We start from the raw sequence: 24,443 nt of genomic DNA on the forward strand, positions 1-24,443 counted from the left end.
AATGCAAACATTTAGCAACAATAATTGCTACTTGGAACCAAACTGGAAGTCAGTGCAGGGCATGGGTTACAGGCATCTTAAATTCTTAGACAGAAATGCTAGAGACCCAATCCTCCTCCTGCTGAATTTTTCTTATCAGCTCCAATGGGAAAAGGACATCAGAGAAGCAATGGGATAATCTCTAAAACTACTTCCTTTATGCTCCTGACATGGGGATTCTCAAGAATGAATGCATTCTGTGAATGACATATTCTCTAAGGTCAGATGCAGCTATCTAGACCTCATTACCACCTCCATCCTCTCTATCCCCTAATGTCAAGTGGAATGGCTAGATGGATTAATAGGAGGCCTTATAACATCACTATACCAGGTCCATGTTCTGCACCCAAAGTCAGGGGACCTGATCCCTAAGGAAGTCAAAGTGTAACTATGCTGGGCACAGACTGCACATTAATCTGCATGAATCACAACTGACACTCCAGTCAGAAGACGTCCTGCATGCCTTACACAAGACTTCAAGTGACAGTGATATTATATTCCATGCTCCTCACCTACTTTCTGCCTTATCTCCCTTATGCAAGTGTGAAAAGGGCCCAAGTTCCCATAGATAATCTCCCTCATCTCAGCTTTTAGCTGTCCAAGCCACATGTCCCAGATGTTTTCTCAACCTCCTGAAGGCCTCCATCCATTGAGTGTATTCACCACAGGCAACTGTCAACAGACCTTCAGGACAGGCTGCAAGAGACAACTAACCAAACAACAGGCCTCCCACAAAAGACAAACAGTCCAAGATTTCTGAGGATGACGACAGGAATTTCTTCCCTCTCCTTGAGTAAAGCAGTAGCGGTCTTTCCCTGTTCCAGGCTTTACATGTACATGAAGTGGTAGGGATGGGGCAGGCTGGTGGGAAACTTCAGATGGGTAAGGTCCTTCCCTGCCCATGAAGGTGGCCCCGGCACAGGGCCATGTCCCTGCAGCGGTAGCTTAAGTGCAGCTGGAGGTGAAGGCTGCGCCAGGAGAACTCTCCCCTGGCTGTGGCGGTGCTCCTGCTTCCCATACTCTGAGGGTGTGGGTGACGCTGGAAATGGAGGCCCAGTAAGGAGAATCCTTTCCTGCTTGCATAGGGTTCCCTGTGGTATAGGGCATGTCCTCCATGGAGACAATGCAGATGGACATGAGAGATGGACCAGAGCATGAGCAAGCCAGGGCTGCAAGAACTGTTGTTCGCCTGTGGGAAGGTCAGTCCCTGAAGGCCTCATCCCCCAGAGTGGTGGTAAGGCTAGTGATGAGGGACGAGCTGGCTTGGGAGCTTCTCTAAGCAGACAGAGTCCTTCCCTTTCTGTAGGATGGTCAGGCTTTGAAGAGTTCGTCTCCTGCCATGGTGGCGTGGCTGGTGCAGAGGGCCAGGCTGGCTTGGGAGTTTCCTTACGCACGCAAAATCCTTTCCCAACTGCAGGGCAGCCTTGCTTTGAAGGGCTCACCCCACGTGGCAATGGTGCAGCTGGAAGTAGGGGCCGGTCTGGCTTGTTAGCGGCCCTAAACCAGAAGAATCTTTTCCTCCCTGCGGTACTGTGACCTAAGCACACAGTTAAGGTGGGGGAGTGTTTACTAGGTGTCTCAGGGATAAACCAGAACTACTACCTCAGATTGTCAAGAGGAACAAGCACTTTTGGAGACCTAATTTTTTGGGTGTGTACTTTGAGACCAATTAAAAGGGACTGATGTTCAGAAAGTGCCACACACACAGTCTCTGAAAATCAAGCCCTTTTGAAAAAGTTCAGGTTGGTCACCCAAAATTGACAGCCACTGCTGAAAATCTGGGCTCCGATATTTAAACTGCTCCTTAAGAAGAAGGTTAATGAGAGTTCTTCTGTAAGAGCTATGATTGTGCACTCTCTGTATAACTCATAAGGGGAAACATCTTGGTCAGAGGTAAAATTGCCCAATACGATGATAGTGATTCAGAGAAAAGCAAATCTTACTTTTAATTTAAAAGGTGATGAGTAAAGCTGTTTGGAAAATTGCAATACATTAAAAAAATTACAAAAAAATGGGAGTGGGGACAGAAGTGCCAGTGGAAAACACTTTTCAATTGGCTTCAGTCACAAGTATCCAAAATAAACCCCTCTAAAGCAAGAGATCTTGGAAGAATCTGGAGTTAAACCCTGGAGTTGGTCCAAAAAACTGCACTGCTCTAGTACCTGCTATTCAGTGTAACCCAACAAATGGGTTATGGATATATAGCTTGGGGCATTTTCACAATTATACTATTAGTTTACTTCCTGGCCACCATCCCCTCTTATCAATTGTCTTATACATGTAGGTGAGAGAGAGGAATATGCTAAATAACCCTGTTTATCTATAAGCATTTGTAAGATCAGTCTTTCCAAGAAGAAAGCATACATAAAAGCTAGATTTGCTTCCACTTCAGGTCTTTAAACAAACAAAGGATATCCAGCTTTTGAAGATAATTCAGCAGACTCAAATACATTTCAGTAGCAAAATCCAAAGATCTTGGATTTAATCTAGTGGTTAAGCCCAAGTCATTGCTCAAATAATGAAAAAGACTTGGAGACAGCTCTCTTTTGGGGCATATTGGTTAGAGGAAAATAAATCACGGCATGTCAAAATATTAATAAAAATATTAACACTTACATTTTTTCATAGAGGCACTTGCATCCAAGAAAGGGTGATGGAAAAACTCACCTGAAAGTAGAGGAATAAAAGTTCAGTGTTAAGTAAATGCTATATGTCCAAAACAGTTTATAAAGTGTGTCATGGTTAGACTATCTGTACACTGTAACTGTATTTAGTACCGTGCTAAGGACACAGGCTGGGGACTTGATGGTGGGCCAATTAAGGAAGCCTGTTGTGCCCTGGGAAGTCAAGCGGGTGTTTGGGAAGCAAGGTGTGAAAATACAGTGCATGATCTTTTCCTATTCACCTATGCTAAGTCATCTTTCTGGCGAATCAGGTCTGGATTGGATGTTTTGTGAAGAAAGTAAGGAAGATAGCAGGTAATAAGGGGGAGATAATGCCCCTTGCCAAAACATGATAAAAGGAGAATTATCTTTATTCTACAGAGGGCTCAAGATGTCACCGCAGAACACCTCTTTCTCCAGAGCATTAGAGGAGTAGCCTATCAGTCAGTTCTAGTGGCCCTTTCTCCTCTCTGTACACTACACTAAAGAGTAGAACAAACCTCATTGGATGCTTCCACTCCAGGATGTTCAGAGCCTACTAACCGCATTAGAAATAGAAGGAGAAAACATAAGAACATAAGAATGGCCACACTGGGTCAGACCAAAGGTCCATTTAGCCCAGTATCCTGTCTGCCGACAGTGGCCAGTGTTAGATGCCCCAGAGGGAGGGAACACAATAGGTAATCATCAAATGATCCCTCTCCTGCCATCCCATTTCTAGAGAGAGGCTACTGGCACTGTTCCAACCCATCCTGGCTAATAGACCTAACCTCCATGAATTTATCTAATTCTTTCTTGAATTGTGTTAAAGTCTTGGTCTTCATAACCTCCTCTGGCAAGGGGTCCCACAGGCCAACCATGAGCTATGTGAAGAAAAACTTCCTTTTGTTTGTTTTAAACCTGCTACCTATTCATTTCATTTGGTGACCCTTAGTTCTTTTGTTAAGGGAACAAGTAAATAACTTTTCCTTATTCACTTTTTCCACACCCATCATGATTTTATAGATCTCTATTATATTCGTCCTTGGTCTCCTATTTTCCAAGCTGAAAAGTCCAAGTCTTTTTAATTTTCTTCAGACCCATTCCAAACCCCTAATCTTTTTTCTGGACCTTTTCTAATGCCAATATATCTTTTTTGAGAATAGGTGGCCACACCAGTACGCATTGCTCAAAATTTGGGCATACCATGGATTATATAGAGGCAATAAGATATTATCTGTTTTATACTCTATCCCTTCTTAATGATCTGTAACATTTTGTTTACTTTGTTAAATGCCACTGCACATTGAGTGGAAGTTTTCAGGGAACTATCCACAATGACTCCAATCTCTCTCTTAAATACTTATAGCTAAATTAGTCCCCATTATATTGTATGCATAGTTGGGATTATTTTTTTTCCAATGTGCATTACTTTTATCAACATTAAATGTCATTTGCCCAATCACTTAGTTTGGTGAGATCTTTTTGAAGATAGTCTGTTTTGGTCTTAGCTATCTTGAGCAGTTTAGTATCCAGAGCGTTGTGCAGTATGCTCCAGGTGGCTCTCAGGGCTGGCTGGCGCATCGGGAGGGGGACCACTGAGGCACGCTTCATGCAGCGCTGAAAACTGGCTGTTCCCTCCCCTTCCACATGAGGCTCTTCCCCTTCCCCGGGAGCAGAACCAGATCCCCCACCCCAACCTTGCCAGGGGGCCTGGCAAGTCTTTCATGTCCCCTGGCCCAACAGCAACTGTTACTTCCTTTCTCGATCGATGGCAGTAGAACACATTCTTAATACCCATGGTGTGCCTATTCTAACTCACCAAAGAGACTTTCCACAGCTTTTCCAGTCCTCACGTCCAGCTCTCCCACCTAGACTCACCTAATCTCTCACCTTCTTCTGCCCTACCTTCACCTGCCTGCATTAGTCAACAAACTATAGTCTTTCAGAGTCCCGGAGCACTAGTCACTGCCCACAACTGATCCCTGTGCTAATCACAAGTGGTTCACACCTTGATTTTCCAGTGAGGATTTCCGGTTGTGACATCCAGGATTTTATAAATTTTAGTGTGATGTAAACAGCAGCCAATCGACAATGGGAAACTTACACATAGGGAAGTGTGTGGTTTTCCTAATGACTGTGGAATTAAGAGAGGCCCTAAATCATGGAGACCAGGTTCTAAGCCTCTCAGCTGCTGTTCTGCTTACCAATGAAATGACATATTACATAATGCTGTTACATGAACCTGCTGTGGCATGGAGGAGGAGGTGCTGCTCACAAGGCCATCCACACACCTCTAGGGGGACTAACAGAAACCAAAATCATCAAACTGATCTGCACTGAGAACCCCAGGGCGAAAGAAGGAACAGGACACCTGAGACCTTTTTATGTAAATGGAAAATGTAAGTCCTCCTTTATAAAATACACACTTTTGCAGTCACTTGCTGGAAAAGCAACAGGGATTTTTTTTATTCCAAAATCAGAGATGCAAAGGGAGAGAAGCTTATGTGTGTCCAATAGAAAAAAGCCTCCAGACCCACAGAATAGTAGAAGAGTCCAAGGCTTGGTGTTGGAAATGAGGGCATCAAAAAAGAAGACCGTTAGGTAGTTCTGTCAGAAGTAGGTAGGGCATTCAAAAGCTCTCAGTGGGAATGAAGACTTAGCCCAGTGAGAAGAGGAACAAAGGATCAGACCTGGCTGCTGAGGCACTGTTCTCAAGAAATCATGGCTTGGCTCTCTCTCGAGTTTTGGCCATTCTGGCATGGCCAACAGCATCAAAATTTGTGAATTATAGTCACCAGCCTGCAACCCATAAAGAAGAGGCTTTGCTAAAGCTTCTGGACAGGATATAAGCGACTCTACCCCAAAAAGGAATGCATCCTCTATGAGTGTCACTTAAGAAAATACACGGACACTCACACACACAGAGAGAGAAATAAGGACCAGGCAGCAACCATAACCCAGTAGACTGTCTTGCAACTGTCATGAATATTATGCCCAACACAATCTAACATACTACCTTAGGTCCCCTCTGTTCTAAACACTACTCACGCATGCATTGTAGAGCTGAAGGTCATTACCCCCAAGAATCATGAATCAGTCTGAAAGGGGAGTGGCTATGGCCATTGTTCATTGTCAGAGGAGAAGGGGATCCCCCAATCATTTGCTATTGTAACATGAAATCAGTACAGTAAAACTCCATTAGTCGGGCATCCAATGCTCCGGGACTCCTGATGGTCCGGCACCATCAGGAACCCGGAAGTGCTGGGGCAGCCGGACAGGCTTCCCCCATTCAGCTGCTGCTGAAACTGACCAGCAGCTGAATTGGGGAAGCCGGGAGCAGAGCAGCTGGGGTGCTGCCGGGTTGGTCTCGTAGCACTGCCCCTCGGGGCTGCGGGACCAACCTGGCAGCACCCCAGCAGCTCTTGCGGATGCCTGGGGCAGAGCAGCTGGAGTGCTGTCGGGTTGGTCCCGCAGCGCCAAAGGACGGCGCTGCGGGACCAACCCGGCAGGACCCCAGCTGCTCTGCCCCAGGGATCCCCAATTCAGCCGCTGCTGAAACAGATCAGAGACTGATTCCTGGAAGCCTGGGGCAGAGCTGCTCTGCCCGGGGCTTCCTGGAATCAGCCGCTGATCTGTTTCAGCAGCGGCTGACTTGGGGACCCCTGGGGCAGAGTAGCTGGGGTGCTGCCGGGTTGGTCCCGCAGCGCCGAAGGGCGGCGCTATGGGACCAACCCCGCAGCACCACAGCTGCTTTGCCCCAGGCGTCGGGATTCAGCCGCTGCTGAAACTGACCAGCAGCGTCAGTTTCACCAGCAGGCTGAATCCGGACCCCTGGGGCAGAGCAGCTGGGGTCCTGCCGGGTTGGTCCCGCAGCGCCGTCCTTTGGCGCTGCGGGACCAACCCGACAGCACTCCAGCTGCTCTGCCCCAGGCATCCCCAAGAGCAGCTGGAGTGCTGCTGGGTTGGTGCCGTAGCGCCGCCTCTCGGCGCTGTGGGACCAACCCGGCAGCACCCCAGCTGCTCTATTGCAGGCATCCCCGATTCAACTGCTGCTGAAACTAACAGCAGCAGCTGAATCAGGGACGCATGGGGCAGAGCCGGACTATCGTAAGGGGGGGCTATGAGGGGTCTGGGGTGGCATCCCCTCCCACCCCACTCCAGACCCCTCATAGCCCCCCCTTCTGATAGTCCGGCATATCTGATAATCCGGCACCCCCTGGGTCCTAAAGGTGCCGGATTATCGGAAGTTTACTGTATATGGAAAAATTTGAGACCCACAATACAAGGTGTATTCTATTCTCCACAGAAGACCTATATACACAACCATTTCACAGGCTCTAGCCAGTCTGTTAATTTGGTTTGCATGCCTTTGAAAATGCACATTTTCCATAGTCCATGCAAACTGCTCCATACAAGAACTTATATAACCAGGATAAGGTAATTACATTCAGTCCTGGTTAATCCACACACACGATTTATCCGTGTATCAGGGGATTCAAGACAAGGTTTCACTGATCGCTCCAGTCAAACAACAGAGATAGCAAACCAGTTTGCATTAACCAGGACTGGCAGCAGCATGCAGTCCACTCGGGAAACCACTTGGCCAATTCTAAAATCAAGTGCTTCTCTCTCAATCCTAGTCAAAGATCAACAGCCTTTTAGAAGCACACATATAGCAAGTGCACCCGTTCACCCACACATTCCACTTCATTCCTAGGGCAACAGCTGCTAGCTTGGCAAAGGCATATATAGCCATTTGCTTTGCATTGCACAACATTAATATTTAACACAAAGATGAAACATGGTTCTGTTCTAGGAGAACAGTTTCAGAGAGACACCTTAAACAGGCCCACACAAGGCCAGAGTGAAGTAGGTAATCAAATGAAGATCAAATGGATTTATTTGACTACAGGCACTGTGACAATGAAAACAGCTTTTAAGAGTAAGCATCACTGGCTATAGGAGTAAGATTGGCTGGAAGCGGCACATGTGATGAAGGACCTAGATGTAGACTCTCCAAGTCAGCCAGATGCAAAGCTTGGGTAAGATACCTACAGGGAGTAGAAACACCAGATGACTCTCTGAGGTGAGGATTGGAAGGACTGTACGAATCCTGGGAAGAACAGATGGACCATTCTGTCAAGCCCTGCTGGCAAGGGAAGGAACTGATAAAGACTGAGGGTTCTTGTGCTAGCTTTAGGGAGAGGGAGAATATGTATCCCCTAGCATATATACTGTGTCTGGCATGTGAGTAGCAACAGGCAGAGGAGAGGAACCTGAAGCATGGAAGAGCACGCAGAATAATGAGGGAGCTATGCACTGTGACAAGCACACAAGGTCACCTCATTTTGGCACACACAAAACAGGTTTCAAAAGTTGAAGGCCAGACAGCCAGCAGTGGGTTGTCCACGAGGGAAGGCAGGTAGCATTCCCAATAATGGGAACTGCATTCTGACATAAGCATTTAAAGCCAGTACTGAACTTGGCAGTTTGCTCCTCCAGCTGTAGTAACCTCCAAAGATCATGCTGAAACTTGGGCAGCTGGAGTAGCCTGGTACTCTATTCACCCTATGATGCCCACAGAGACCTGGAGTTCAATGATAATAATGAGGCAGAGCCAACATAGGCACTATTTTCATTCATTTTGTCTCAATCACTAGAATTGGCAATTCTCTTACCAAAGTCCATGCGGTCCTTATGATTGCGCTGCAGCAGACCCAATAGCAGATGCCTCAGATGGCTGGAAGTCTCCCTTGGGATGCTAGGATTTTTAGACAGGTCAAAACAAAAGTTAAAACTTACAGACACCTTTAACATCTCTTAAATGGGAGTTAATGCAAATCAAAAACCCCACCTTGCACCTGCTGAGCTATAAACAGAAAAAATGCCCACTGTATTGGTGCTGAATGAGGAAACTGATTTATTTTTGTCCCAGTGGTTTTCACACCTAACTCCCTATTTTGCTAGTGTTAAAGCTCTATCTTGAGTAGGTGATATGATGTAAAATCTGCACTGATAACCTAATCCCAAAATGGGTCTCCTGGCATTACAGCTCTCTGGCATTCCCCTTTGCGAGCATGCAGGCAGGAAACCTGGCAGAAATCTGCCTGATTTCTCTCAGAAGATTCGGCAAGACTAACACATTTTCATGAATAGTTCTGACAGGAAAATGAAATTTCTGACCAACTGTAGTACTTAGGCTGTAGGTTACCATTTTACTTTCAATGGGACTCAGGACTGGAAATGTCTTAAGTTACTTTTGAAATTAGAATTTACGCTCCGAAGTCTTTTAGGTGCTTCAATAGGAAGTAAAATCTGGCTACATCTGCCTTGCTTGGTAGAAAAATGTTTTCTGACATTAAGACCAGGGCTACACTAGGAATTTACTTCAGTATAGCTTCATCTCTGAGGTGAGAAAAATCTACATCCCCTGAAAGGCACAGCTATACAACCTAGTCTCTGGTGTAGACCAGCTCTAGGTTGATTTAAAGATTTCTTTCAGGAACATCTTCAGAGCTTTACTTTTGAGAATGATTTAACTGTGATCTGGCTGGGTTTCAATGTTTTCTATTCCATGGAAAAATACAGCACAGAATTATTACAACAGGGAGCACTTTAGTCAATGAAAACTTCCTATTAAAACCCACAAAGAGTTCTGGAGATCAACATTACCAAATTACTTCCAATTTCATTATCTTTTTGTTTTTGAAGACACAGATAGCTCACATAAGACCTGAACCTGGCCTTAAACATATTACCTGTTTAATAGTATTTACAGTGAGTGCCCCAAAATCTGGGCATTTGCCACCTACAACAAATTAATGCACTATTTCCCCTCAGAAGTAAAAAGAGCAGCAGGATAAAGGCAAATGCCTAGAGGGAGGGGAGAATATGGGGAAAGAAGGTCTGTTATGTCAATTTTTAATGGAGGCCACAACACATGGAAGCAAATCAATCTAGCCCCTGCTATTCACACAAGGAGGTGGGGGTTGAGCTTAGAGGCCAAGGACCAAGTTATTGTATACAGGCACACAGCATGAATCACTGTATAGATTAGGGAGGGGAAAAGGTAATTCAGCTTTTGCATGAGTGGAGAGAGCTCTGTTGATTTCCCTTGGCAGCTAGGAAGGATGGTTCTGGGGAATAATGGCTGAGACCTACTCTGAGAGAGCAGTGCTCTCCAAATGAGATGTAGCCTGGTTCAGGCTGTCAGCATTATCTCTATTTATCATGGCTGGGCACATGCACAGCACGGTCCCTGTAGTTAAACAGCTTCCCCTTCTTCCCCTCCTGAGGATCAGCTAAGGTAATGGCATGTGTTGTCTGAACAGGGATTGTAACTGTACAGAGCCCAGAGCCAACTGCTATTGTGAAACACAGCCTGCTTAGGCCCACATCCCCACATCAGGGCTAACCCCTCCACAACAATCACGCAACAAGTTTAACTGTGAGATAGGATGCAGATACCTATTTACTCCTGCCTGCATTATTCCTCCCCTCCACATCATGTGCCAATATTGATGTGAATGAAAACCAAGTGAGAGAGAGTAACTGGGGCTGGAGGGGAGCATGCTGATGAATATTAACAGAGTCTTACTCAGTCAAGAGAGAAACAGAAGCCCTTAGACAAGGTCTATATTTGAGGGCTTTATAACAAGCCAGTGATTTATTTTATTTTATTTTATTTTATTGAGAAGCCCTTTGCCTCTCTCTTGGACCTAGCAATTCCTAGAACACAATTTTTGCAAGCATCACACCAGCCTCATTTGTGCAAGAGGAGGTGTTTTGCAATCTGTCCCAGGCACAAAACATTAATAAATGCTTGCCCAGAGAAGAGTATCCAGACCCCCCCAGAGAGGATGCATTTAAGTTTATGTTTACCTTGCAATCACGGGGTATGATTACAGAAGGGTCTGCCTACATAGCTCATCTCATTTTAAGGTAGCCATCATAGATCCTGAACCAGCAAAACTGCAGCAGAGAGAACTTCAGCCCAGACTAGCCCCATGTGTAGTTTTCCCAGATCCTAGACAGCGGTTTTTCCTGGAAGTTAAGTGCTTGGGTGGCCATCTAGGGAAGGATTCAGGTGCCCCCAAGCTGATTAACAGAGTGCCCACAGCACCCACTTGGCAGCATGTGTTTCTATTTATGGTGTACATAACAATATTTATTTTGTGAATGTAACAAATTAGAGGAATACGTTGGACAGGCCTGCAAATCCTGCAGTAAAGTTGCTTCTACATCACTGTTCTTTGACCCAATTAATGCTAGCTCAGGAACATCTACTGTAATCATCGCCCATAGCTGCTGCATAGACATACCCTAATACTAAACTGAGGCTACAGTTAGTTGCAACCAAAAGGATATGGTGTTCAAGGCAGATGTCAGAAAGTGATAACCCTAGTAACACACTATGGAAGTAGCCCAAGACTCACAGATTTGCAAGGTGTCCTGAACAATACAGCAGTGCCCAGGGACTGCTGTCCCCAAGTATTGTGGGGGTAATTTATCCATTATGCACAAGTGATGGGGCACAGAAATAGCCCATCTAAGACACAGCATCCTTTTCCCAGCAAGGTTTAGCTTGTAAGCAGTTTTACAGTCAAGAATCTGGCAGGTCAAGTGTTATGCCTAAAGTCACATGGCAGAGTACATTCAGTCTTTGAGATTAGGGTATAACAACCAGCTGGAGGAGGTATACCTATGCTAGCTCTATCATGTTAAAAACAGAGTGTAGCTGCAATGGCATGCAGGGCTAGTTGCCCCAAGTACATAGCTATTCAAGAAGCAGGCACACTCCCCACATGCTCTGCTGCAGCTACATTCTATTGTCAAGTATGCTAGCTGGCTCAGAGCCAGTGTGGTCTGTCTCTTCTACTTGTGAATTACACCCCCTGCCTATGTCCTGCTTCTCACAAGTTACAAGCCTGGCCACCCTATAGCAGTTTTCCTACTGCCTAAGCCAAATGATTTAATATGAACAACAAAAACAACTCCTCTGCCACGCCTCCCCACCCTGCCCAGAGCATGTAACTCACTGTGCAATACCAGATGATGAATGTTTGCTATTCTGACCAGTAGTAAATTACAATAAAATAACAAGGCTGTCTGGCTTGCCACTTCTGGTGTGAGCTTCTTGCCTCAGCGTGGCGTTTCACCCCTCAGCAATCATGTCAGCTAGTGAGGCACAGAGATTTCCATTGACAGTTTGATGAGCCTTTTTTCCCCCTGCCCTTATACCCAAACAAATTACACTTATCTGGGGACTGCGCCAGTAGGTGGGAAGCAGATGTGCCATGCTGATTAGTCCTGAGTAACAATATCTTGGCACTGCTCAGGCAGAGTGGGAGCGAGGGCTCAGGTGGTCTGGAGTTTCCCTCGCCAGCTTTAGAAAGCCATTTTATCCAGGTTTACTCAAGAAATGGCACAGATTGTAGAGAGTGTGGTGGTGTCTGCCAAAGTTCATGAGTTGGAGGATGAATGGTAACACAAAGCTGTGGGGGCTTGCTTCTGTAGAAGTTCCTTGTTGATTTAAATGCAGCACTGATAAATAAGGATGGCCAACTTCTGTCTCACTTTATTGCATCCAGGTTTTATTTTTAATCATGGCTGCTGAACACTCAGCAACTGACAATGGTGCCAGGGCAGAATGGTTCTAGTGGCAGAAAAAGGCTTTTTCTGGATGTGATATTTCATAGCCATTAAAAGGTAAAGACTCAGAGAGGAATGGGGATTTATTTTGGGGGATAAGTAGGGAGAGCATATCTGCTTCACTTTCTGCCATGCTTTCCTACAGCCATAAGGTGGTTCTGACTCCAATGATCCCTTGGGCTCAGAGCACAATGAATGGACAGGACCCACAATCTTCAATGCTTTGATCAAAACCCACCATTTTCGTCACAGCATGACACTAAAAAATGTACACGTACTGTGCATCAGTATGGATTTATAAAACTTTGATTTCCTGACTTCCCTAGACATTACCTCTTGTGGCTGCATTAGCAGATGAGCTAATCATGCCCACCTGATACAATGAACTCATGCCTTAAAAAGTTATTCACACTATTAAGCTATATGCTCCCTGCACTAATTCAGTCTAGCAGTTCAGTGCATGATGTCAGGTCCAATAGGAAAGTTATGTGAAGCCTCTTCTCTCTCCCCTGCCTTTAAATGTAACAATGGGTTTGAAGTTCCCAAATTGGGATCCAATTTTCCCAAGGTTCAGAGGGTCTGGAGTATGGGTCTACCTCTAGAAAGACAGAGATGTTTCTGGAGGAGACAGCATGGCTCTCTTAAGAACACAACCTCAAAATAAAAGCCCGTAAATGACAAAAAAAATCACTGTGTGTGGCAGCCACTTAATTACTCCAGCAATTACTCCATACCACTCTGGGATAAAAAAAGCACAGCTCCCCCTACACAAACATGGGGGAAAAAAGCACAAACATGGGGAACTGCAACCTTTTCCATGAACACAGGGCACATACTCAGCTGTCTATTTTCCTCTGAAATGGCTATTGGAACAGGAAATGACTTTCCTAGTATGTGGGAAACTGGGGATGTGGCCTACATATTGCCAAGGAGTGTTACAGGACTGGTGCTGCTGCGAAAGCTTGCAATACTTGATGCTACTTTGGGAATAGCTTGCAAGGGGAAAACTACGGCTACTCTTGAACCCTGTAGATTAGGAATCTCAAACTTCCGGCCCATAGACCAGTCCTGATGGAGTGATTGCACAACATGGCCTGGGACCCCCAGCGGGCAGGGGGAAGGAAGAGCTGTCCGTTATTGGTCCCCATGTCTGGCCCCTTCCCACCGTGCTCCTCTTCCCCCTTAGAGCCAGACCACACCAGTATCCCCCAAAGCTGCATGCTTGGGAAATGGGGCACCATGGTGCAGGGGAAGAGGGCAGATCACTAACAAGAAGGGGCAGGGTTTAGGGGTTGGTAATGGAGTTCCAGGACAAATTGCACAATTGCTTCCACGGGGATTAGCCTGTGGGCCAGGAGTTTGAGACCCTTGCAGTAGATAGTACCTGGCACAGGATGGCCAATGTGCACGAGGGAACTTTGCACTTTGGAAATCGCTTGCAAAGAGCCTCTATTCAGCAGAGCAGCTCCCATACAAAGCATATTCTGGGGTACATGCAGCAGTGAAATGAGTGTGTGAGGGAGGAGACAGCTGATTCGGGCAATGTAGCAGTAGTCTGACTCTCTCTGGACCATATTGCTGCCAGTTAAGAAATGTAGAGGCAGGTGGCCAAATATTTTAGTCATATACCCAACATAATGAGCTGATAGCATGAGAGGACAGGTGTAAATACAGAGTAAGTGAGTGGAAAAAAATAGTAACACTGGAAGAATGCTTACTTGGGCATCAGCATCTTGTTTTTCTCATAGAAGAGACGAAGATCTTGAGGGCTACTGGCCTATTAGGAAGAAAGAAAACATGTTTGGAGCAGCTTGCAGTAACGCAGGGAGGGATATTGTTATTTTTAACTCTATTTCACAATTGCTCTGAAGTGTACAGTGATTACTATCCTACTGCTGAGCTAGCTGGCTCTATTTCAGGAGATTCTATAGATCACTGTAGAGTGCAATACGCAGACTACGCATGGACTGAAAATGGACAGCATTTCACCTTCCTGTATTTTCATCCCTGACCTGATTCTATTTTCCTTTTTTTTCTCGGAAAGCTCAGTTCCATTTCTATGAATTCTACAGCTCAGTTCTAAGCTGCCCTAATAGACTCCCCTACAAGGCTAAATAACTGCAGACGTGAGGAGTCCCAAATGATGAATAGCAGCTTCTGCAGAGAACATGGATTAGTGTTTCAGGGTATTTAGAATGTTGTAGGGAGATTGTTGATCAATAGGCATCAGTGGAGAAATCCAGTTCTCTTCGGAAAACAGAAAAACATAGATTCATAGACTCCTAGGGCTGGAAGAGACCTCAGGAGGTCACTGAGTCCAGCCCCCTGCTCAAAGCAGGACCAACCCCAACTAAATCATCCCAGCCAGGGTTTTGTCAAGCTGGGACTTAAAAACCTCCAGGGATGGAGATTCCACCACCTCCCTAGGTAGCCCATTCAAGTATTTCACCATCCTCCTAGTGAAATAGTTTTTCCTAATATCTAACATACACCTCCCACACTGTAACTCCTCGTTCTGCCATCCATCCCTACTGAGAACAGCCTCACTCTATCTTCTCTGGAACCTCCCTTCAGGAAGTTGAAGGCTGCTATCAAATCCTCCCTCACTCTTCTCTTCTGCAAATTAAATACGCTCAAATCCCTCAGCCTCTCCTTGTAGGTCATGTGCTCCAGCCCCCTAATCATTTTGGTTACCCTCTGCAGGGCCTTCTCTAACATGAAGACAAGCAGACCCTAGAGACTTTTGCCAGCAGTTCTCAAGCTCCAATTGTTATCACTCATGGGGACACTTTTTGGGTCATGATCATACAAGATATTAACTTCTGGGAGAGATGTGTTTAAAAAAATAATGTTTTCTGCTATGAAAGGTTAGCATCCCAAGTTAAAAATAAAATCTCCAGGAAATAAGCAGTCCAATACAGCCTCCTCATGTTGTTTCTCTTTCATTTTTTAAATAAATGATACTAAATAATACAGGACCTGCAAATTGCTCCAAGAGCATTCTCAGTGCACAGAAACTTTCAAACTAGATCAATGCTCTCTAATGCAAGGTAGTGTGGGCAAGGCAGGAAACTGGAGAGCTAGAAGCTAGCTGCAAACCTTTGGCTAATCAGAGTTTGTGACAAAGTTACCGTTTCTAAGCTTGCACACACACAGCTTCCTAAAGGGAAGCAGAGTTTTCTTTCAGTGGAATAAGAAAGCTGTCCTAGATTTCCATTCCTCGTTATTGCATGGAAAGAGATGGGACCAAACTGGGGTACAGCAATTGCTCCGTCTCCCAATTTCATAAAAATGTTAAGTGACCCCTTTCAGCAGAGGTCCAATTTCACAAAGACAACCCATGGAAGGGCATTTCCAAGCATGGTAGTCTAACCTGATTTACTTCAGTACAGATATGTATTGTTTAACCCTTTCCCTTGTTGATCCTGCTTTGCAATTCACATCTCATTTTTCGTCAACTTTCAAACAAGCAAGGGCACACTGCACCAGATAGATTGGCAGCAATACTCTGGGCACATGCATACTCACAGCCCTACAAGTAGGAACACAGTTCCACAGTGATCAGGTTAAGTGCTTATTCATGTCAGCAAGAGATACAAGGGTTGGCTGCTTTCTTCATTCACTCCATGCTTCAACAGCTCAATTGTTTCAGACATACAATGAATCTCTGATCTATTTCAAACATTTTGTCAGAGGCTTCTTAGAAGTAACAGCTGCAGTTTATTAAAGGAGCACATCCTTAAAATGCAAGTTAATTTGGAGCATATTTTCTGAGCACAAACGAAACCCTGTAACAAAACTCCCCCTTTTTAACTATAATAAAAAGATAGTTTATGGATTATGAAAGTTTGAATTGATAGGTTTGGAGAAGAGTCTTGCATTTATCTTCTGAACAAGTTTTACTGCAAGTTTCTCCTACACTGGCTTAGCAATATACATCTCACTTGTTCTGGGAGCATCATATCTAGCAGGGTTGACACCTTGTCCCACTAAACCGTGGTCTCTTAGCTAAAGTTGTCCCAAAGGGTCCTTTGGTAACTGTAACTATGATGAAACTATGTGTCTGCTGGGAAATGGACTGAACCTACCAAACCAAGTTCATGTTGGCCATCAAATCCCATCAGATGGCACTTGTGATCACTAATGGCACAGACAGGCCTCTTACCGTCACCCTATTACTAGGCCACGTCTACCCTAAAGAGAAAGGTCAAATCAAGAGTACTGGCTATGAAAGTAGATGCCCTTTGAGTTTGACAATGGGCTCCATGCAGTGCTGAGGCTTTGAAATGCTGCGGGGAGCACAGGGTCAGCAGGGAACTGCTTGAGTCCCCCGCTGGCCCCGTATTCCCTGGGGCTGTTGCTACACTACAAAGGCAGAGGCACCCTTATTGATTAATTGAATAGTTGATGCAAATTGCATCAACTATTCAATTAGCCAATTAATCTAAATTTAACATCCCTAGTCTGAACCTTTCATTTTGACCAGCCCATTTTGTTTTGATTTCAAGCACTAAAAACCAAGAAGGATGTTGGGGCAGGAAAGCAGGCAGATCATCTTTGGCACAGTGATTAGGGTATGCTTCTGGGATGAATTGGACCCAGGCTCAATTCCCCTTTCTTCCGGATGTGTACAAGAGAGATGGACTTAGATTTCCCACATTTCAAGACAATGCCCAAGGCACTGAGCTATGGGATAGCCTTGAGCAGGTCTCTCTCAATCTCTCCTGTTCCTCTCAGTATAATTTGTCATTGGATCAGGGACTTGAACCTTTTTCTCCCTCATCCTAGGTGAACACGCAAAGCATCAGACTACAGAATCATTCTCAAGATTGTCCCTTGGTATTATAACTGGTTGTCATCTGTTGTGTATTTAAATCAGCATAGTTTTCCCAAATTATTGATGCAAAATCCTGTTTACACATAGGCTGTGTCTACATTGGCATCCCTTTCCGGAAAAGGGATGCTAATGAGACACTTCGGAATTGCAAATCCGCGGGGATTTAAATATCCCCCGCGACATTTGCATTTACATGACTGCTGCTTTTTTCCGGCTCGGGGTTTTTGCCGGAGAAAAGTGGCAGTCTAGACGGGATTCTCCGGAAAATAAGCCCTTTTCCGGAGGATCCCTTTCAAGTAGGAATAAGGGATCCTCCGGAAAAGGGCTTATTTTCTGGAGAATCGCGTCTAGACTGGCGCTTTTCTCTGGCAAAAACCCCGAGCCGGAAAAAAGCGGCAGCCATGTAAATGCAAATGTCGCGGGGGATATTTAAATCCTCCGCGGATTTGCAATTCCAAAGTGTCTCATTAGCATCCCTTTTCCGGAAAGGGATGCCAATGTAGACATAGCCATAGTGTTTAATTAGTTAACCAATTAACAGATGTGGGGGCTGCTCCATTCTGGCCAGAGAAGCCCGTCTGTGGTGGGGGACTGCTTCAGCCCAGTGGGGGTGAGCTCTACCAGCCTCACATGGGGTCCTAGTGGTGCGGCTCCCAGCGACCAGGTAACCAGTTAACCGGTTACCACTTCATATCCCTACTCCAAATTCTGCAAAAAACAGTTGCAAATCTAGAAAAGGAATTTCTCACCCCTAACAATATAGGATTGGCTCTAGCTCACTGAAGTTGGGTCTATAAAACCAGATGCCTTTCCAAAGAAAAGTCCTGTTTAAGTTCCGGGTATAAAACCTTCCTACATCAGTTGTACTGAAGGCCCATTTCATAGTATAAATTCCTTGTGGTAGTTATAAATGGCACATAATCCTACTACTTATCTAGGCAGAGTTAACTGGGAAAGAATAGCACAACTGGCTCAGTGCATCAGGCTTAGAAATTAATTTTTCATCTAGCACCTAGCTTGGATGAGGACACACAAAGCCAGTTTAACTCTTTCAGAGCTGACAGAACATTGCTGGCAGATCAGCACTTTTAAGCATTTGAACTATTGCCGTTCACTGCATTTCCCTCTTTCTCTCGCATGCAAACACACACACACACCTGCATTCTCTCTCTCATAGGCGTAGTCACTGTCAGACACAAGATTTTTGACAGCACCTAGTACAATAGCCAAGCACCAGGCTCCCCCAGAAAGAGCTTACATCTCCTGGATACAGGTGGTATCACTAAAAGCTTTAAAAAAGCTGCAAAACAAGCCTTAACCTCTCCTCTCCCCCACCGCCTACAAAACCACACCCTGATTTTTAGACATGACAAGCACTGGGGAACGTCCAGGAATGTCCACAGTATTTGTTCTTCTGAAAATAAATAAATAAATCAAGACTGTATGATCTGAACAAGTTTTACAAGATCGTAAGGACTCAAGTTAATTTTTAACTTTTATGCCTAGTTCAAATTCTATCCCAGGTCTAACAGCCAGACCACTGGATTTGGACTCAGGAGTTTGGAATCCTATTTCTAGCTCTGCCAGTTACCTGCTGTGTCCCTAGGTAAATTTCTTCCCCTCTCTGTTTCTATTCCCACCCCTGCTGTGTGCTTTGCCTACTTGGTCTGTAAGTTGTTTAGAGAGGGACTGTGTTCATGTATATATCCAAAGTGCAACACAAAAACTCTCTGATCTCTATTAGTTTCAGTTTCAAGATATTACTGTAATATGAACAAAACAGCAGGAGTGCAAGCTTTGTCATATAAGGCAGAAATGCCACAACCCTGGACCATGTCCTCATTCATTAGGCTATGAAAATTAACAATTCAACATTACCCAATGCTCAGCAAATCTATGAATAGGGATTATGAAGCCCATTAATCATATCCCTTTTGCCAGCTCCTTGTTTTGTTTGTGAACATGTTCAATATAAAAAGCTTCTTAGAACAGCTTGGACAGTCATGCTACCAACTGTCCATGTCTGACAACCAGACATGTCACGTGTATTGGGTAGGGAGAGGAAAGGAGGAGTTTGGAAGGTTGGCTCTGGTGACTTGGTGACTGTTCATTTTAATTCCTACAGACTTTTATAAAGAAGAAAGCCCACCCAACTCTCTTCTGCCTTGATTTACAACTAGTGTGCAAGTTACATTCCCCTTGTGGAAAGGAAAGGCACCTGTAATCAGCCTTTCCACATGTGCTTCTACCCAAACCCTATGAAATCTATTGTTGGTTTAAAGCCTGATCTGTTTGCTGAGAACAACCCCGGGTACTTCTGCACACCTGTGAGCCTCTCCAGAGGAAGCAGTGGATGCTCATACAGGTGAAATCCAGGCAGATGTTGGAAGGGATGGAGTCTGTATTCCATTGTCTGGTTCACCTTGGGGAATCTAACAAGATCTTAACCAGAGGGAAAGTGTGCTCTCCAGTAAGCATCTCTCAACATTTACACTCCATGCTCCTTCCACTCTCTTAGACTGTTTGCGCAATTGATTACTACCAATTCCAAGACTTTCAGATATAGGCAGCAGCTTTTGCAAAGTGTCTCTCGTGATGCAAATAAGGGAATAAAGTCCTTTAATGTTTAATAAGCTATCCAACACTTGCCACAGGCAGGCTTCATATGCCTAGATCTTATAGTCTGGGAAAAGCGGTTGGTAACCTCTGTCTAAAGAGTAAACACACTTGATTGCAATACATACACATATCCGGAGGACCATCTGGACTGGGATTTGCTTTCTCCCTGATCAAACAGATTCCTAACGGTTACTGTAGTAATAGGGCTCAGTGTTTTGTTGTCAAAGCACAACCCCCAAAAGATAAGCAAGGAAATCAAGACAGATGTGCAATGTAACCACCACTCAAGAAAAACCCTCATTCCAATCAATGAAGTTGCCTCTCTGCCTAGCAGGACCTTCTGAAGTCATTCTTCCCATACCAAGGATTTCGGTGACTATCTCCCTGTACAAGTAGCCCAGACACTGACGACACAGCAGAAGGGAATGGAGGCACAGCAGAGCGGCCTCATCTCCATATAAGTAAGAGGGCAGATAAACAGAGTTTTGACTCTGCTCTTCTCCTCTCTCCCCCAGGCACTGGCTGGTAGAGTTTAGTACAGCAGCCTGGGAAACATATTTTCCATGACAATTCTCTAAAAAGAACAAATATTGTCAGGAGAAATTTTCCATTTAGTTAAAAAAAGGCATTTTTCACTGAATAATAATGATGATAGCAAAGGTTTTTCAAGTAAGTCAGCTGTCATATGGTTGCACATGAGCTATTGCTGAGTGCAGAATGACAACAATGCCCTACTCTGTCCAACAAAGTCATTGTGGTTGCATGGAAATGTAAATCGCTACAGGCTGGACCTCTTTAGTCCGGCACCCTAGGGATCTCACCAATGCCAAACCAGATAATTTATCAAACCACGGGAGGTCAATATTATCTAGCAGCATTACAAGCACTTCCATTGCTTACTGGGCTCTTAGCAGACATTTAGCGGTAAATTAGAGCTAAATAACAGCATAGAACACTGAGAGCCAGAGCTGTAAACAAACTTTTTTGGCACTGTGGAAAACTTGGCCAGATCCATGATAAGTGGACATCTGACTAACTGAAATCATGCTGCATCACAGGTGTTATGAGAGGGTCTACCTGTAGTTTGTATGAAGCTTTGAGATACTTTAATAGAAGGGATGTAAAAAGTTGTTTAAAAAGGTAACCATTGAACTAATACAAATCTTAGCACTTACACAATTACACATACTGCAGGTTTTGCAGTATGAAACTTAGCTTTGTACTGCAGAGCCTGCAGCAAAGCCTCCCTGAGAGCAGGACTGCCAGCCCCTGCTGGCCCCACTCCCGGGGATGAGGCTTCGCTGCTGTGTAAGCTGCTAGGTGGAGTGTTGGGCTGGGCCCGCCATGGACAGGGGGTGCTCCAGCTGAATGGCTAGAACACCTCCTGCATGCTACAGACCCTGCCGGATAACAAGAACAGCAAAGCCTCACTCGTTAAGAGTAAGAATCGGTAAGCCTTGTTAAGAGTGAGGCTTACTTGTTAACCAGATAACCTTTTACATCCCTATCTACTAGTGAGCTAGGAACTCTGTTAGCTTCTTACACACACAGCAGCAAAGCTTTGTGTACGGTCACACGCCAATACATTTATTTTAAATAAACAAACAAAATTTATTTTTTTCTCCTAACAATTATTACTTCCTACTTCCCCATTAAGAAAAGATGTTCAGACTGAGAACAAGAAAAAGTAGCCAGAAATTATGAAACATTCAAAATATTAATTGGAGATACTGTAAACCCAAAAATTACACAGCCATGGAAGCTGAAGGCTTGCTTTCCTTACAGAGCAAAGTGGGAAGAATGGGAAATATTGTTAGAGAAGATCCTTAGAGATGAAAAAACTAATCCAAAACATGCCCTCAGCATGGAGACCAAACCAAAATAAAAGCCTCAGGCTGTGTCCAGACTCAGGGGTTTTTTCGGGAAAAGTAGCCTTTTTCCGAAAAAACTTCCCCTGCGTCCAGACTCAAGCCGCTTTCTTTCTAAATTAAATCGAAAGAACGCGGCTTTTCTTTCGATGGCGGTAAACCTCATTTCACGAGGAAGAACACCTTCTTTCGAAAGTTCCTCTTTCGAAAGAAGGCGTTCTTCAATGTAAATAGGGCTTCTTCGAAAGAGAGCATCCAGACTCACTGGATGCTTTCTTTCGAAAAAGCAAGCCACTTTTTCGAAAGTTCAACGTGCAGTCTAGACGATACTTTCGAAAGAGCCTCTTTTGAAAGAGGCTTGCAGTCTAGACATAGCCCCAGTTTACTGCCACACTCATCTGCTCCCTCCTGTAAGATTTCTAACAGGCTTGTAAATCATCTTATTCTTCTTGGTTACACAACTTCATAAATATTCATTTCACTTTATAGTGAGAAAGCTCTGATCTAAAGATAATCAGCAGCTTGTAAAACTGAGCTTATGCTGCTGCAGAGTTTCCTTTTAGTTATCCTCATTTCTAATGAGTCAGTCATTAGGACAGATTGGGTGAGGAGGAGAAATCCGGTTTTAGTGGCTGTTGCAACAGTGATCAGAGTTTCAAAATTTAGTCTCTGAAAAAAGGCCTTCTATCAATTCATGTCTGATGAGAAGAACTGACATGTCAGGTGTCCCCAAATCATGCTGCAACGTTTGATTCTTGGTCTTTTTCTACCTGGACAAGAAGGGATGGGTGCTCGCCAGAGTCTACACACTGAGACTGTGGGTAAGTCTACATGGCAGCTGGGAGGTGCAATTTCCACACATGTAGGCAGACCTGGCTAAAAATAGAGGTCTATTCACAGAGGTATGGCCTGAGTACATACCAGATTCCTGTGCACTCCAAGGCTATGCTTGCACATACTGCAATCTCACCTCCTGGCTGCAGTGCAGAAATACCCTTTGATGAGTAGGAAGCAAACTGCATCTCTCTCGGCCAATGGACTCATCAACTCAGAAGGACAGGCTCCAAAAGGTAGTCCCCTTGACTGTGTTATCCCAGCTAGAAAGGCAACCGTCATACTAGGGAAGGTGTTAATATATATGTATGTCATGACAAAGGGTCTGGAATGGGAGAATTCGAGGAGTTCTACGGGTATGTGGATGGAACCTTGGATCCTGCAGCTTGGCATAGGAGGAATAAAATAATGAGCATAACCATATGTGAACAACTGGTGTTTGGGAGGAGAGCACTGGAAGCTCAAGCTAGATACATTCAGAATGGAAACAAGGTGAACAGTCTGGGTAATTAATTACTAGAACAATTTGCCTAGGGATGTTAGATTCTTCATTGTTTGACATTTTTAAATCAAGGAAGGGTGCCTTTCTTAAAGATATGCTTTAGCTTAACCAAAAGTTATGATCACGATAGTTGGAATTCTAATGAAAGGATTAAATGCAAGAGAATATCAAAATGATCCCTTTTAGGCCTTGAAAACAAACAAACAAAATTACACAGAAGGCTTCTCCAGTAAGATCTTCCTTATCTACTCTAGAAGTCAGGCTATTTCAACTATAATGTCCCAATTCAAACTAGAGTCATACCAATCTGCAATATTTTCCTTACCATTAGCTGATCTTTCTTATTGTCCCTACACCCTTAGGCCCAACAGAAATTATTATTATTCCCTGTGACGGTCGTAAAGGGAAACTGATTTTAAAGTAAGCTGCTGGGGACATCATTGCTTTAAGGTTCCCAAGATCTTCCGAAAAGATGGCCTTCTGACGATATTTTCAGCACTGAAAAATATGGAGCATCCCACTGACTTGAGAATTAACATGCTTATCTGCTCATTGGGATGGACCAAAACAGGATGACTTGCCAGGAGAGTGTGTTCTATATTGTATGTAACTCTTGGTGAAACGGGTGAAAAACAGCAACAAACTCATCAAGCATTAATAACCATAGAGTACTCACTTGGAAGGGAGCCTTTCCTGTCAGACACTGGTAAATGATAGTTCCTATACTCCAGAGGTCAGCTTTGGCATCATAGTGTTGGGACATAATGACTTCTGGGGCCTGCGTAGAGTGAAAACACAGAGTTTTGTTTTTAAAAACTTGGCTCTTTTCTTGGCTGTTACCAGAGAACAAAGGCCCCTCATTTTAAAAAAGCACTGAATCAAGATTCCACAAAAGAAAAGGTATTAACCATTTTTTTGCTTGCCTTAAAATGCTACATTAATATTAGCAAGGAGGCAGTTTCATAATACTAACCTGGTTATTTAAGGCATGGCTTGACTTTAGGCATACAAAAAAAGATCCCTACCCTTTTGCCTGACGCATTGTTGGCAAAACAGTGTACCCCCTTCTCAAGTATTATAATCTCTATTGAATCAACTTGAGAACAAAGAAGTCCCTTTAGAATAGCACAGGTATCCCTTCTAAAACAAAGTAAATGCACATACACAATAAAGTTCAAATTACAACTTCATCAGTTACAGGCATGACAAACCAAGGATCAAGTTAGTACAGGTAGTTCAGCCCTTCTGTCTTAGAGCATTTCCACTCCATGGGATTTCTAAAGAAGCTGACCCATGCAGGCATCAGTCATGCTGGTGGATATGACTTGACACATGGATAGTATGATGCTGTCATACTAGTGGATAGGACTTGAATTCAAAAGTAGTCCAATGTGTTTATCCAAAATAGGTCACCCACTCACCTTGCTTTCCACAATTCCTGTGGTCTG

General features: G+C 44.3%; 1 protein-coding gene across 4 annotated transcripts in view; it reads right to left on the bottom strand.

The window, feature by feature from the left end:
- ULK1 (unc-51 like autophagy activating kinase 1) overlaps positions 1-24,443 on the bottom strand; it is a 150,823-nt gene that overhangs the window by 53,911 nt on the left and 72,469 nt on the right. For all 4 annotated transcript variants that reach the window (XM_075898408.1, XM_075898409.1, XM_014572209.2 and 1 more), the window contains exons 8-11: positions 23,672-23,773; positions 14,054-14,112; positions 8,363-8,445; positions 2,656-2,706 (exon numbers count right to left, since the gene is read on the bottom strand). In XM_075898408.1, the coding sequence (XP_075754523.1) occupies positions 2,656-2,706; positions 8,363-8,445; positions 14,054-14,112; positions 23,672-23,773 (295 nt within the window). The remainder of the gene's footprint in view (positions 1-2,655; positions 2,707-8,362; positions 8,446-14,053; positions 14,113-23,671; positions 23,774-24,443) is intronic.

This window comes from Pelodiscus sinensis, chromosome 15 (genome assembly GCF_049634645.1).
Source record: "Pelodiscus sinensis isolate JC-2024 chromosome 15, ASM4963464v1, whole genome shotgun sequence".
Classification (NCBI taxonomy): Eukaryota; Metazoa; Chordata; order Testudines; family Trionychidae; genus Pelodiscus; species Pelodiscus sinensis.